The following is a 14,407-nucleotide window of genomic DNA, read 5'->3' as shown; positions in this document are numbered from 1 at the left end:
AATATTCATAGTTGCATTTCCAATTTATATAGAAAAAAATTATAGAGAAGGGAAAATAGCAATTGTAATTCCAATGGAAAATAAGAAAAAAAAAACATTATACAAAACACAAATGATTAACACAAAGAAAAAAAATTGTGGTGATTATGCATTCTTAAACAGTAGTATGAAAAATCTTTTCATACATTTTCAATTTACTGATAAAGCTCAGATTTTACATTAGTCATTTCGAATGGAGAGGAATTGTACGTAAACAACCATTTTTTTTTTTTTGTGTATACAGTATTTCATATTTATATTTAATTATACAATAAAAATTTCGAATAATCATTAATTTCTACTCAGATAATGAGATTTTTCATCATAATATATATTTATATATTTTTCGATTTCATACAAAAACACAATTCGATCTTTATTTACCTTACCTTAATTATTATTTGAGATTTGTAAAGAAGACTAATGAAAATAATTCAGTATATAATAGTAGTAACTAGTTTTCTTGCAATAGTATGTATATTTGTTTACAATAATTTATAGTTGTAAAAATGGGTTTAATATTTTTTCATGATCATCATCGTCATCATAATTGGAATCATGCTCTGCTACTTTGTTGTTGTTTTAAATTAAGTAAACTTTGATACTTATTCATCTATGTACTATAATAATTATTATTACTTTAAATGTGACCAATAAAGGGGAAGGAGGGGCGACACTATGGCTCGTCACAACACACGGGCTATTTTTTTATTATTTGTGGCTAGTGTGAATTTATAGGCAAGGTGCAAGGTCTATATTTAAATTGTTTGCTTTTTTGTTTTGTTTTTAATTAAATTTAAAATTATGGAACAACAACAACAGAATACATCATTCAACTGAGTGTGTGTGCTCTGTCTGTCTGTATTTAATTTATATTTTGTTTTTATATGGTCCATTGAAAATTGTTATTTGATAAGAGAGAAATTGAGATTCTTTTGTTCAATCGTATGTTTATGGGTTATTTTAGCAAATCCTAAGGTTTGTGATAATACAATTGTTGTATGTCAGAGATTTCCACTTAAAGTCAAGTCAATAATTGAAGCTCTTTTTGTTCAAATGTCCCTAATAATTCAATATTTATGTATGTACTATCAGAATACTTATCTATGAAATGTAACATTATGCCAAGAACCATAGATATTCATTTTACCACCCCTCTACTATACATATCACCCTCCCTTTCTCTTATATCTTATACCTATACCTTTTTCATAATTGCTCTTTCTATTTTTTTTTTAATTTTTTCTTCTTTAACTACATTTTAACCGGAATTTAACCCTGATATTACGAAAGAAACTGAAATGAGTACACACTTTTGTAAGCGCTAGAAAACATAAAAGGCAAATAAACCTACATTTTAAACGACAATTTGCTTACTTTTCAAGTACGTTACTAACTGTACGAACAATAGTAGGAAAATTGCTTGTAGACTTAAAGTACCAGCATTGCGAACAGCGCCGCTGCTATTGCCTGTCTGCTTGTGGGCTTTGGCTGTACGACAAATTGTTTCGTTCTTGATGAACCGGAACATCGATTCGGCAATGTTGGCTGGCGTAGTGTCATTGCAGGTCTCCAATTTTCTAACGATACACGTCTCCAGCTGTTCGATATCCTCGCATTGTTGGGCACCCATGACCAGCTTGGGTAGAGTCTTCACATTGTCAATACCTTCGGCGGGCAAATAACCGGAAAAGGTGCTGTTAATGCAGTTCTGTATACCTTCCTTGTTCGCTTCCAAACACTCAGGTCCCTTCTCGGCAATGAAGAGGGCAATTTGATCGCCACCCTTGTGGCAGACAAAATTCAAAAGACTTCTAATGATGCGCATGAAAACATCCTGGCTGTCGCGTTCTTCGTCATCCAAACAGGGTGTCAATTTCGAGTTGAAGGCCTCGACACAAGCCATGGCCTCGGGACGCTTCAAACAGTATTTGTTAAAGACCACATCCAAATCGCCGTTTGGCGAAGCAACAGTGATTTCTTCCTGTATGGCTGTATAATTGACTATGCCGTTTACGCATTCGGCCAAGGTCATTGTTGCCGTTTCGATTTCATTAAATGCCTTGGTGCCGTTTTCCTCGCCAGCCTGCTTAATGCATTTGTCTTTGATCAATTCCTTGGCGTCGTCAATTTTAATGTTAGTCTTTGGCAAATCGCCCGGTAGCTGGCTTTGCAAGTCATTGATATTAATATTGCCAAGATTACTTAGATCAAGATCCGGCGACGACGACTTGCTTGCGGTAGTAGTGGCTGCGGCTGTGCATGTAACCGCGAACACGGCTACCGTTAATAAACAACACCTGATCACAATCATTTTACTTACTAACACTTTGTTCGTCTTTTTATGTATTTTTTCTTCTTCTTCTAGTTATTTTCTTAATATATTCTTGAGACAGTAAGTAGTCAAGTGAATCACTTTGATTTGTTGTTACTGTAATTGCCTGTTGTTTCTAGAAGTAATGATTTTAGGTTTGTTGCTGTTCACTTTCACTAGTTTGGCCAAAGGGACTTTGTTTGTGGTGGTTGTTGCCTTACAACAATGTCTCTCGATTGTGTTCAGCAACGGATCTTAATTTGGCACTGCAAATAAATTTGCTTTGTTTTGGGTTGTTGTTCTAACCACGACCGACCTTACGTTGCATCTGCCTTCCTGTTTCGCTAAATACTGTTTTCGTTCGCTATTTTTTTTATTTTTGCTTTCTTGTGTTCGTCGTTCTTCAGCAGGGTTCTATAGTTTTGATTTCAAGAAATCGTAAATCGATTGCTGTGCAAAATATAAATCGATTAGTGTGAATGAAATTGTGACACTACGTTTAGACTAGTTAGTACATAATAAAATAAAATGCGCCATAAATATATGATCAATTGGTCGTTAAAAGGTCCAATTGGTATTAATAAAGATCAATTGGTCGTTATAAAGACCAATTGGTCTGTATAGAGACCACTTTAAACCACTATCGATATTGTTAAATAATTTCGGTATTTTTGGACACGCTTTCAACCCAAATGGCTGTAATTGTATATGTATATGTTCCCGTACAGCAAGAATCTACTAGATTTTACCATTTTCTTCGATATCATAAAGGAAAATTCGTTATCGTAGTAAAAAGTAGTAGATTCTTGCAGTACGGGAACAGACTGTATAAGTTGCTATGGCCTACCTTGAATAATTGTACAATGTGTTGGGTTCTATTAAAAACTTCCCTATCAGTGATAGGTGTGTCTAGTTACTATTCCAGTAACATTTACTCAGTAAGTTCTAGTTAAGAGAGTATGTCGTTTTTACTCTCTTTTGCGATAATACTAAGAAAAGTAAACAGACAACATTTAGTAAGATTTAGCAAATAAACAGCTGATTCAAAAAAAACTTTTTATTTGCGCCAAAATAAACAACAAACAAATTATTTGTATTGCATTTAATATTAAAAATAAAATAAACCATAAAAGAAAATTGATTTGGTACGTTCCCCGGGAACGGAAATAATTAGTTTCTAATTTAATGAAACTTTGCACTACATACGAATTTTCTTCCATTTTCATTAATTTTTATACAACTTAATTTCAAATTGAACTTTACAAATTAAAAAAAAAATGTTTTGAATAATTTTTGTGTTCGGTGATAAAACAGCTGATCCAAAAATCTCCGAGTTTGCAAAATCTTATGACATGTACAGACGAGCGTTGTTCGCTCTCTCATTCGTTGTTCGACCCTTAATTATGAAGGAATTACTTATGGTGTTTTTACACGATAAGTATTTACATATGTGCTGTCACTTATTTCATCCATATGTAATTCCTTATGTGTGTCAAAATTAGCAGTGTACACAAAACATTTATTTTTGTGTTCAAATCGGCATATGTATTTCACATATGACATAACCTATAAACAAAAAAACACTTTTATTTTTTCTTAAATCAACATCATTTTTTTATTAAACACCTACAAACGAAATAATAATTTGTAATTGTTGCCTTTTCATCCTTTTCATTGAATTGCAATTGAAATATTTTCTTCCAACAATGTGTTTCATTCAAACAGCTGATTTCCTTATGTTTCACATACGAAAATAGAGCGCGTCCTATTCGGAAAAAATACATATGTAATTGCATATCGTTTTGACACATTGAAATTTCCGTATGTTTCACATGACGAGTTCGATTTCCATATGTAAAAAAGTGACAGCACATATGTAAAATACATATCGTGTAGAAACACCATTAGATCCCCATACAAAATTGTCTGAGCGAACACCGACTTTTGTACGTTGTTCAATTCGAATCACTCTCTGAATAACCAATAAATTTGTCCCATCCCTAACCATTGAGAGTATTTATCGAAAATAAATTAATTTTGACAGTTTGAAAATATTAATGAAATTTTCAAACTATTTCAGTAAAATTGAAAATCATGAATGAAAAGTAAAAAATTGTATAGTTTTTATATATGCAGCAGGATGTAAATTTTGTTTTCTACATAATGCAATATGCATTTCTTTTCCCTTGGTTCTGATTAGCGTACAAAACAAGAAACAAATGTGGGGCAACTCAAACAAACAATTCTCAAAATTTTTATTTGTGACAGTATGTGACATTTGAATTGAGAAAATATAAAAATGTATTAAAAACAACAACATTTTCAGAAAAAATGGAAAACATGAATGAAAAGTAAATAGATATGGGTTCATACTATAGTCAGGAGAAAGAGAATTATTTTTTCTATTTAGATCCCTATGTAATTCACTAAAATATGTTACATTTTTGGTGTAAAACAAGAAACAAAAAGTTTGAAATAAAAAACTCTGATGATATGAATTATGAATAGTGTTGTATGAACGGGTTAATTCATGTACGTAATTATGAGAGCGAACTACGTTGTTCGGATGCGCGTCAGAACATGGCATTACTACATAAAATTCTTTCAGTAAACTTCAGTTAGTTTTTTGTTGTTGAACTGTCAAACTTGCTCTCTCACTTGACTCTCTTTTACTGGATTTTTGGGTAAACAGACAACATTTAGTAACATTTGGCAACAATTGTAAACAGACAGAGCTAATATTGGCATGTGTTTTAGGGTAGACCCCATATAACGTTACACCATATTTTTTGGTATATTTTGGGCACGTATTTCAGCCGAATAATATTGAATATGATATTTCGTAACAAATTACATTTTTCGAAAGACAATTTCTTTTTATTTAAAAAAGAAAATATTTTTTATTGCAGGTTTGTACGATAGCTTTTCTTGTACAAATTACTCTGTAACATATGTTGAGAAATAAAATAGATCATACCCATGCCCCAAAAATATGAAGTCATAAAGAAGGCGAATTTCAGGAAATACACAACCCCGTATTTAATTTTTCTGTCAAAAGTTGTTGTTGTAGCACAAATATCTTTGAAAAATTTCGATTTATTTTGCAATTTTTTAACGCACACAACTAAATTTAAACACAGCACTGATTTTATTTTAATAAATAATTGAATAGTTACCACATTCGATAAGGCTTTTTTGTATTTTAGGATAATTTTTAAACAAATTGAAAAGTTTGTCGATGCCTTTGTCAACGCTAACAATGTTTATTTTTTCAATTCAATATATTTTAACAAAAAATGTAGATATCAGCTGACCTTACTAGATGGCCCAATATATAGATCTTGATCAAGCCGTTTCGGTTTTTTCAAATTGGAGTTAGAAGAAGAACAAGTGACGCTTGTATAATCTTCAACTCAATATTTGCTTTTAATTTAGTACGGAAATCAGTAATTTAAATTGGAAATTAAAGCCAACAAATTGAATTTATTTAACGCTTAAAAATTCATAATGGAACCAAAGTCGGTAGTCAATATAACCACAATTTCGTTATACATCCACGTCGCTGTTTATAAGAATTTGCGTGGAGATTTTTTTAAAATTCTTAGACCACAATTCCTGGCAATGGTAATCTTTGAAATGGGAAAGTTAACGTTCTGCTAATAGTATTACAGTCAGTAAAACAATTGTCGAAAATCAAATCGACTTCAATTTTCATAATACAAGCATCAGCAAACTCAACTTGATATTAAAATAAATTTATATATCTTTAGTACAAATCAATTCGATTTCCAACACCTGTCTGCATAACAATTCATTTTTTTTTTCGTACGTTCCCACGCCTCACTTTCCCACCCCTGTCGACCGAGGGGGCGACCTCCCCTTTCGTAGGGACCGCGTACACACTATAATCCGCATTATGATGGAATATGAGAAGGGATTGAAAACCAGGTACAGAAATCTACTTCAACAGCCAGTTTGTTATTAAGTTGTATTATTCATTTAATTTTATAAAATACTCTTTATTATCATTTATGAATTTAATGAATAATCACATTTCAAAAATGGTTAATAGATTGTATATATACTTTATTGTAATAAAAATATAATTGATATGTGTTAATTGCGAATGTATATAAGTCATATTAATACATACGATATGTAAAAAGTGAGATAGCATTTTCATGAAAAAAAAATTAAATAAAATTTATCTAAAATTGCAAATAATCGAAAATAAAATAAAAACAAAGAATATTATTAAAGAGTTTACACTCACATTTCAGCCCATGTACATGGAATTTAAATTAAAAATTAAATTATAAGTCTTTCTAGTTAATTTCATTAAGATGCGCAAAAAAAAAAACAAAACAAATGACGAAACTTTAGACACAGGCAATGCATAAATTTAATAGAAAATATTTGTGCTAAATAAAATTGTTCGTTTGTAAATGTAAATGCTTACTTTCATCGATAAATTGTGGTCGATGTTTTAGAATCCAATGACAGCATGCGTTTCTGTTGCCGTTGCTTGTTTTATATCGACATGTATTAGCAGCGAAGCCAATTCCAATTCTTCACTGAATTTATTGCGTAAAGTAACACTTCGATAACCAGTTCTAATACAATTAAGGGGGTAACAAGCCTGCGCAATGAAATGTGTCTCGGCAAACATGTCCTCATCCTGAACCTCAAAACGCAACAAGGCAAAGTGTGGATTTTTAACTGAAAATTCACACATCTCGTTCCAAACAGGATTGAAACCATTTTCACATAACTTTGTGCGATGTTTAACACCCGTATCGTAGCTGGCTCCAGCAATTTCTACAACAACCAAGGGATTGCTGCACTTGCCCGCCCGAAACAGATGTCTGGCTGCAATAATACGAATTGTGACTAGTTTCTCTTCCAGTGGACTAATGGTCAACGGATTATTTGGATCGAATCCTTCCAACTGCATAAACTTTGGTTTCAATAGATATCCACACATGCCATTGTCGCGAAATTTAGCCTGATTCAATTGCATTGCCTTGTCTCCAGTCTGATAGTTTAGTGCAATCATTTGGGAGCCAACATTCCAGAAAGGCACCGGATTAAAATTGGACGAGTCTAAACGTTGACCCTTCGGATAGACCCGACTAATCTGATGGCGATGATAGGCCACGAAGAGCAATGTATTTTGTTGTACAAATTGTTTTTCCGCCTTTGTTTCGGGAAAACTGGACATTTCATAGAATACCCATGAATGTTCACGGAACGGTACACTGCGAAAGTAAATAATCAAGTCGGACATTTCCTTGGCCACACGAGCCGAGCGTTCCTTTTTTCTTCTCTCCGATGCCAACTGATTGGCAATAAGAGCTGCCTCCTGAATGGCTTTGAACCAGTCGTAAGCCTGTTCCTGATTATCAAAGCCAATCACAAATGAGTTTTGCATTGTTGGTGTTTGTATTTGAAGCTTCAGCAGAATGCCAGGTTCATTTGATTCGAACAACGAAGCCACGGCGCCGTGAATTTCAATGGAATCGGTGCGTGAAAACTGTTCATTGTTCAGTTCATCATTGAATGTATTGTAATCGTCAGAGCTCGAATCAATAACCTTGACGTAGTTTGCCGGGAAATGACGTTGCTTTAGGCCACCATAATCGCCCTTCCACCACATTGAGCTATTGCGTTGGACGTTTGTAATGATGGCGTGTTTAGGAAATGATAATTCATCTGCTTTGTCGGCCTTATAGCTATATAGAGCTTTGCAGGTGACGGTGTCTTCAAGACTAGAAGCATCCATGTAACTTGAGGCATCATGAAAGTCGCCATTGCCATGATGATCCAAGGAGGCTTGACAGGCCAAAAGCTTTTGCTTCAGGAGCTCTTGTGATACGGGATAGACTAGCTTTACATTACGATACAATGGATTGCGCATGTAGTGTTTCACCAATGATACCAACGATTCAAATTGATTGGTGTCCACCACAAACAAACGGCCTTCTTGCATTATCCGACAATGCTTTATTTTTCGATTAATGGTGAATGATATTACAAAAGCGTTGGCACTTTGTACCGAAGGCCTCACTAAAAATGAACCCACTTCTAGTTTTATTAAAACCTGCTCCGCCTGTTCCTTGGTGGTGTGCGGATGGAACCATTCTTGCGATTCGTGTTTCTTAGGTTGCGGCACCGGCTCTTTAAGGGTTATGGAAAATTCTGCACTGCGCAACATATTCTTGCGATAGTATACGATCAGAGAGTACAACGAATCGAAGACAAAGTTATCTACTAGATAATATTTAGTAGTGCCATTTTCGTGTTTAAGTTTAATGCGACAATGGTTTGGACCACGCCTCCAAAACGATAGACTGTAGTCACCGACAAATGTTGCCGATTCGCGAACCAAGAAAGTACCATCGCCCAGATGCTTATAGGCTTCCAACAGTTGATCTGCTTCACTGCGTCCACCTATGAAAAGCAAATCGTGTAATTAATATAATCATTTGTAAAAAAATTCCCCACTTACCCTCAAGTTTGCCGTGAAACCAATTTTCACCGAAATGCAACTCATCATTCATTAAATTATCTTTGGCCTTTGGCATTAATGTGTTTGTGGAAGACACAGCAACAACATTGTCATCATCATCACCTCCCGCCGAATTAGTATCTTCCGTTTGCGACGAATATATTAGCTCTTGCTGAGTCAAAACGAAGTGATAATGATTCCAAATTTTATCAACCGGATCTTTAAAGTACAAAAGACCTTCTTTTAGGACATTTCTTACACCATCACCCTGATCATCCGGGCCAGAAATTGAACCTCTACTTCCCGAAGATGTCAACATATTTGATGAATTCGATGAACTATTCGAAGTCAAAGATGTTGCCGAAGTGTCTTCGAATTCGGGTAATTTTTTATGTTTCAAAATGATTTTTCTCCTGAGCTGGTATGGCGATGGCAATTGGGTTTCCGAGCGATCGATGCGTTGTGTCAATAACATATCACCAAACACTTCGCATAGTGCATGTGCCATATTACGTTGTTGCTCCAACGAACAATTCTGTTCAATTGACAGGATTACTGGAAACTCGGATGTGACAAAGGCATGTTCCTTTATGGTTTTGATGACATCTTTAAATTTAATCTTGGATGTCATGGTGTGGCCATGGAAAATATGCGGCAAATTGTCCGGACCATTCCAGCAATCCAACTCAATGCAACGACAGCCCATTCGTAAAGCCCTAGCGTAGGCTTCACATGACGACTCCGAAGAAAACTGATCACCCGTAAGATAAGTGTTGTGCGACGAGGCAATCCAGTAATTTGATAATGGCTGCTTCATGTCCATATAGACACGATCACAGTCGTTATCCCACAAATCATTGTGCTTCGAAAAGAGATAGTCGACAAATTCACTAATTGTAAAGTAAGGGTCGTGAACTTCTCGTTCTATGTCTTGCAAGAATTCACGTATAAAATTGGAAACTGCCACACTATCCCTGCCTATCGCTTCCCGCTGCTCCGTCAACAGGAAATGTTCGAATTCTCTCAAAGTCACGTTTTGTCTATCCTTAGAGAAGGCAAATTCTCCGCCAGGCAAACTATGAAAGACATCTTCAAGAAATCCGGCGGGCTGTAACAGCTTCCGATAGAGGCGTGCGAAATCATCGAATCGCAGATCGTTTTTCCGCCGAACATCCTCCTCCGTAAAACAGTCCATTAACTTCGATGTGGTCATTTTGCAACTAATACTGCCGAGGAATGCCTTAAAGTCTTTAACGGTCACTTGGCCACCATCTTTCGATGACGACTGTGTGCTCGAATTCTCTATGGCGTAATATTCGCGCCGTAGCCAACGTTCTACTTGCAATGGATACGAAGCATTTATAGTGTCCTGCACCATATACCGCAGTCCCTTCACCCAATTTTCAGCTTCGTGTTCCGAAAGGGCAACGACCGAGAATGTTTTAAGTTTGAATGAGCTGCCATGCAGAACGACAAAACATTTACCGGCCTCAAAGCGTTTGGCCTCATCCGGGCAGTTACGAAACTCTTTCGAATTCTTACCCACCCGAATCTCCTTGATTTCCCGCAACTCCAATGAGCCTTCATAATCGATGCGGGTGTTAGCCGTTACTTGCGACCAGAGAAGTTGCCGTGTTTCTCTTATCAACATCAATCTACGCTGTTCGGGTTTTCGCTGCTTGCTGTATAGTTTGGTAACAATTGTACCCCTCTCCAGCATGCAAATAATTTGTTCCATTTCCCCCAGAGTGGGGACACTCAGCGAACCGAAACAGTTAATCATTATCACTCCACTACTTTAGCACTCCAAATCGCTTCTAACTGTTCAACAGACGTTCGTTCTACTCCGCCGTCGTTCGTTTATCTATTGCTTTATCAATAAAATATGGTTACGATTTCCTGCTTGTCCATACCAACATGCCCATCAACAACTGATCATCGGCTTAACACAGATGTCAGTATACCAAAATAATTGTTGTTTTGTTTTTACTCTATGTGTGTTGTTGTTGTTTTTGGATATTTTCTTACAATAAAAATTGTCGAGTATATTGTGACCATATTTAATAGGAATTTTTGGCGATCTTATGTATATTTTGAAAATAATTGCACTTGAATTTGTAGATCAATAGTTACGCTTTATATTTTTAACAACATTTAATTTGATATGTAATAATTTATTTAAATAAATAAATAATTTTAATTTAAGGCACTGTTTTCTTGCACATTCAAAAACAAAAAAAGAAAGTGGAAGTTGGGAGATAATGACCGAACCGAGCGAAATTAAAAACGTTCCAAACGATCCAGAGCGTAGTAAAAACAGAAATCAAAGCAGAAATGGCAAAAAAGAACATTGTTTACGAATGAGATGTGAGGTACACATGATCAAGGAAAGGATATTGTTTACAAGGAGACATTGACAGATGAGACGTTAAGGAAATGGGAATTCATTGCAGTAGTTCAATGGTGATGCATTTTTCGGTCTTATCTAATATCTATATTGGTTCACGATTTCGTGTAGATCCTATATAACAGAACTGCCGATTTTCGGTATTTTGAATATTTCAGACATGGTTTTCAAAGGAATTGACTGCTACCATCTGATTACAATTTTTCCTCAAGATGGCTTGTTCTATCAAATCAAAATACATATTTTGTTTATGTGTTGTTTTGAATGCTATGTCAAATAAATTCAAATTAAATTTAAAAAAATCAAATATAATTGAAATGAAAATCATTTTATACCGGTTCATTCATAAAAATATAAAATTTTGTTTTAGTCTTAATAGTCCAAAATATATTTAAAGCGACTTTGTGATATTCACCAAATTGATTTTTAACAAATTTGACATAATCCCAAGATCGAAATGTCAACTGTTTGGCAAGAGCCGAATATATTAGTTTTTAATGAAATATCCATCTTATTGCGGAGGATATAAAAAATTGTTTTGTATGAATTATATACGCAAACTTTTTCTATAATAGCGTATTCTGTTAGAATTGACATATCACTTTCTGAAATCAGTCTGGAGCTATATCCCACAACATTTCAAAATTCTGAAAGCAAAATTTTTGAATTGTATCCTAAAACACAACTCTAGATGTACACGCCTTTCTAAACATATATTTGGTATTCATATTTATTAAAATGGAAATTGGAAACCCTATTATAATACCGATTACTCGCTACTAATTATTAGTTTATACATCGAATAGATACTCAGTAGTCAGGACATATGAATGAAAATATTTTGCAGAAAATTGTTTCGAAAAATTCAAGTAATTTCCAAGGTAATCTGATAACAATATTCCTAACACCCATTGGAGCGAAAAATTGAACAACAATTTGGAGAAATTGAAATAAATGCTGTACTAATGTTGCTGTAAAAATTGCCACCGCCGAGGAGGGGGAAATCAATGGAAGTAGGAAAATATACTCAGCAATTGAAATTAGGGTGAGTCTTTTTCGATAATTACATCCAGACATTTGTGAAAACTTTAATGCAATTCGGCATTTCTTGCAGAAGTTTATGAAAGTTTTGTAAAGCGCGAGGAAAACACCCATATCTACAAGAAAAATACCGTAACCACCTTACCAAAAATGGACACCTTCGACGTCAATGACGAAAACAGCTGGTACTTCGGACCAATGTCACGTCAGGACGCCACCGAATTACTAATGAATGAACGGGAACGAGGCGTGTTCCTGGTGCGTGACAGCAAGTCCATAGCTGGCGACTATGTACTGTGCGTGCGGGAGGACACCAAAGTTAGCAACTACATAATCAATAAAATACACGACCATGAGATGACCGTCTATCGTATAGGCGATCAATCGTTTGACACCTTGCCCGATCTCCTAACATTCTATACATTGCACTATTTGGACACTACACCACTGCGGAGACCAGCTGCCAAGAAAGTGGAACGTGTTATTGGCAAATTTGATTTTGACGGCAGTGACCAGGATGATTTACCGTTTAGACGTGGTGAGATTTTGACGATTGTTAGAAAAGACGAGGACCAATGGTGGACAGCCAAAAATTCACTTGGCCAGATTGGACAAATTCCGGTGCCCTATGTACAAAAGTACGATGATAGCAACGACGATCATCATGTTATGGAACGACCATCTTCGGGAAATTGTGGTGCCAGTGTCAACAATATTATGAGACAACAGCGGGTAGCATCTGGAGGTGAGCCAGTACCATCCCCGCCAGCATGCCATCAATTGAGCAACACGCTTAAAAAGTCCGACTTGAATCGCAAGTTACCAGCGTACGCCCGAGTTAAGCAGGCGCGTGTACCCAATGCCTATGACAAGACCGCTCTCAAATTGGAAGTGGGCGATATAATTAAGGTCACAAAGACTAACATAAACGGCCAATGGGAGGGAGAGCTGAAAGGCAAAAAGGGACACTTCCCCTTTACACATGTCGAATTTATAGATGATTGTGATCCCAAAGACAATGTCCAGGCGGCGGACGAGCACACACACACCAACAATGATTGGGGCGAATAAGCCATTGCCATTTGTGATCGTCGATGGTGTCGATGACATTGTCATTGCACCCTCGATAATCGTGTATAAATAAATTTAAAACCCCAAAAAATCCAAAATGACAAAAGTGTACAACAAACCACAAAAACAAATTGAAACGCACTATATATGAAAGAAGGTAACAAATATTTATTCTCAAAAACACGCATAAGGCAGTAGGGCGCAGAGTATTGGCAAGCACATTTGCATGTAACATTATTTACCAAAAGACCGATACGGAGCCAGCCAATATCTCTCCATAGTCGGTAATCGATTGATTGATTACGTACGTATATATACATATTTAAATATTTAAACTCTATATATAATTTTTGTTTGTTTGTTTTTAATTTTGTTTGTAGAATAGAAATCTCCACGAATTCTCAAAAATAATTTACTAAATATATAATGAGACACACACATACATACACACCTGTACACCATACATTTATGAATCTAATAGTTTTCTTTTGTGTAAAAGTATTGTTAACGTCGTAATTCCGTAACGATCAGCTATAAAAAATATATATAAATAAATAATTATGTAATTGTAATTCTCTCTCATATATAAATTAACAATCACAACAAAATTATGAACCTATATATACAAAACATATATAAATTTATTAAAAAAAATAACAACAAAAATATCTGTATTATTTTTCATTAATTATTTCAGGGAGATTAAATTCTAAATATTAAGTAGTTATTATATAATTAAGAGACAAACAAAATAACAACAAAATCATTCTCCAAAAAAACAAAATTAAGTAAAAAAGTCATGTATATAAATTTAAGAAATAATAAAGAAAACCCTAATAAATTAAAACAATCCTTTTAAATATTTTGCTGGTTGGTATAAGATTCGATGTAGACATTCTTGGGTATCCATATATGACACAATATGGTACTCCATGAAAAAGCAATTTGGAAATAAAATTTAAATTGAGATGTTTAATAAACAGAGCAGTGACAAGATAGTCGTAAACAAGAATGCATTCAAACTCTT

General features: G+C 34.9%; 3 protein-coding genes across 3 annotated transcripts; 1 reads left to right on the top strand and 2 right to left on the bottom strand.

Moving 5' to 3' along the window:
- Nucleotides 1-1,371: 1,371 nt before the first annotated feature.
- On the bottom strand, nucleotides 1,372-2,353 carry LOC133322581 (27 kDa hemolymph protein). Its single transcript, XM_061531562.1, has one exon. The coding sequence runs from the start codon at nucleotides 2,351-2,353 to the stop codon at nucleotides 1,397-1,399; it is 957 nt and encodes a 318-aa protein (XP_061387546.1). The 3' UTR covers nucleotides 1,372-1,396.
- Nucleotides 2,354-6,839: 4,486 nt separating this feature from the next.
- On the bottom strand, nucleotides 6,840-10,650 carry LOC133322578 (1-phosphatidylinositol 4,5-bisphosphate phosphodiesterase gamma-1). The gene is made up of 2 exons (XM_061531559.1): nucleotides 8,862-10,650; nucleotides 6,840-8,803 (listed from the first exon to the last, which is right to left on the bottom strand). Exons 1-2 carry the CDS (start codon nucleotides 10,642-10,644, stop codon nucleotides 6,840-6,842), a joined length of 3,747 nt encoding a protein of 1,248 aa, XP_061387543.1. The 5' UTR covers nucleotides 10,645-10,650.
- A 1,537-nt stretch (nucleotides 10,651-12,187) lies between these two features.
- On the top strand, nucleotides 12,188-13,402 carry LOC133322584 (adapter molecule Crk). Its single transcript, XM_061531565.1, has 2 exons — nucleotides 12,188-12,313; nucleotides 12,383-13,402. Exon 2 carries the CDS (start codon nucleotides 12,460-12,462, stop codon nucleotides 13,378-13,380), a length of 921 nt encoding a protein of 306 aa, XP_061387549.1. The 5' UTR covers nucleotides 12,188-12,313; nucleotides 12,383-12,459; the 3' UTR covers nucleotides 13,381-13,402.
- The last annotated feature ends 1,005 nt before the right edge of the window (nucleotides 13,403-14,407 follow it).

The sequence above is a fragment of the Musca vetustissima genome, unplaced genomic scaffold, assembly GCF_032173495.1.
Source record: "Musca vetustissima isolate MV318-11 ecotype Yass unplaced genomic scaffold, APGP_CSIRO_Mvet_v1 utg8237, whole genome shotgun sequence".
NCBI lineage: Eukaryota > Metazoa > Arthropoda > Insecta > Diptera > Muscidae > Musca > Musca vetustissima.
This window is presented reverse-complemented; position numbering and strand designations above follow the sequence as displayed.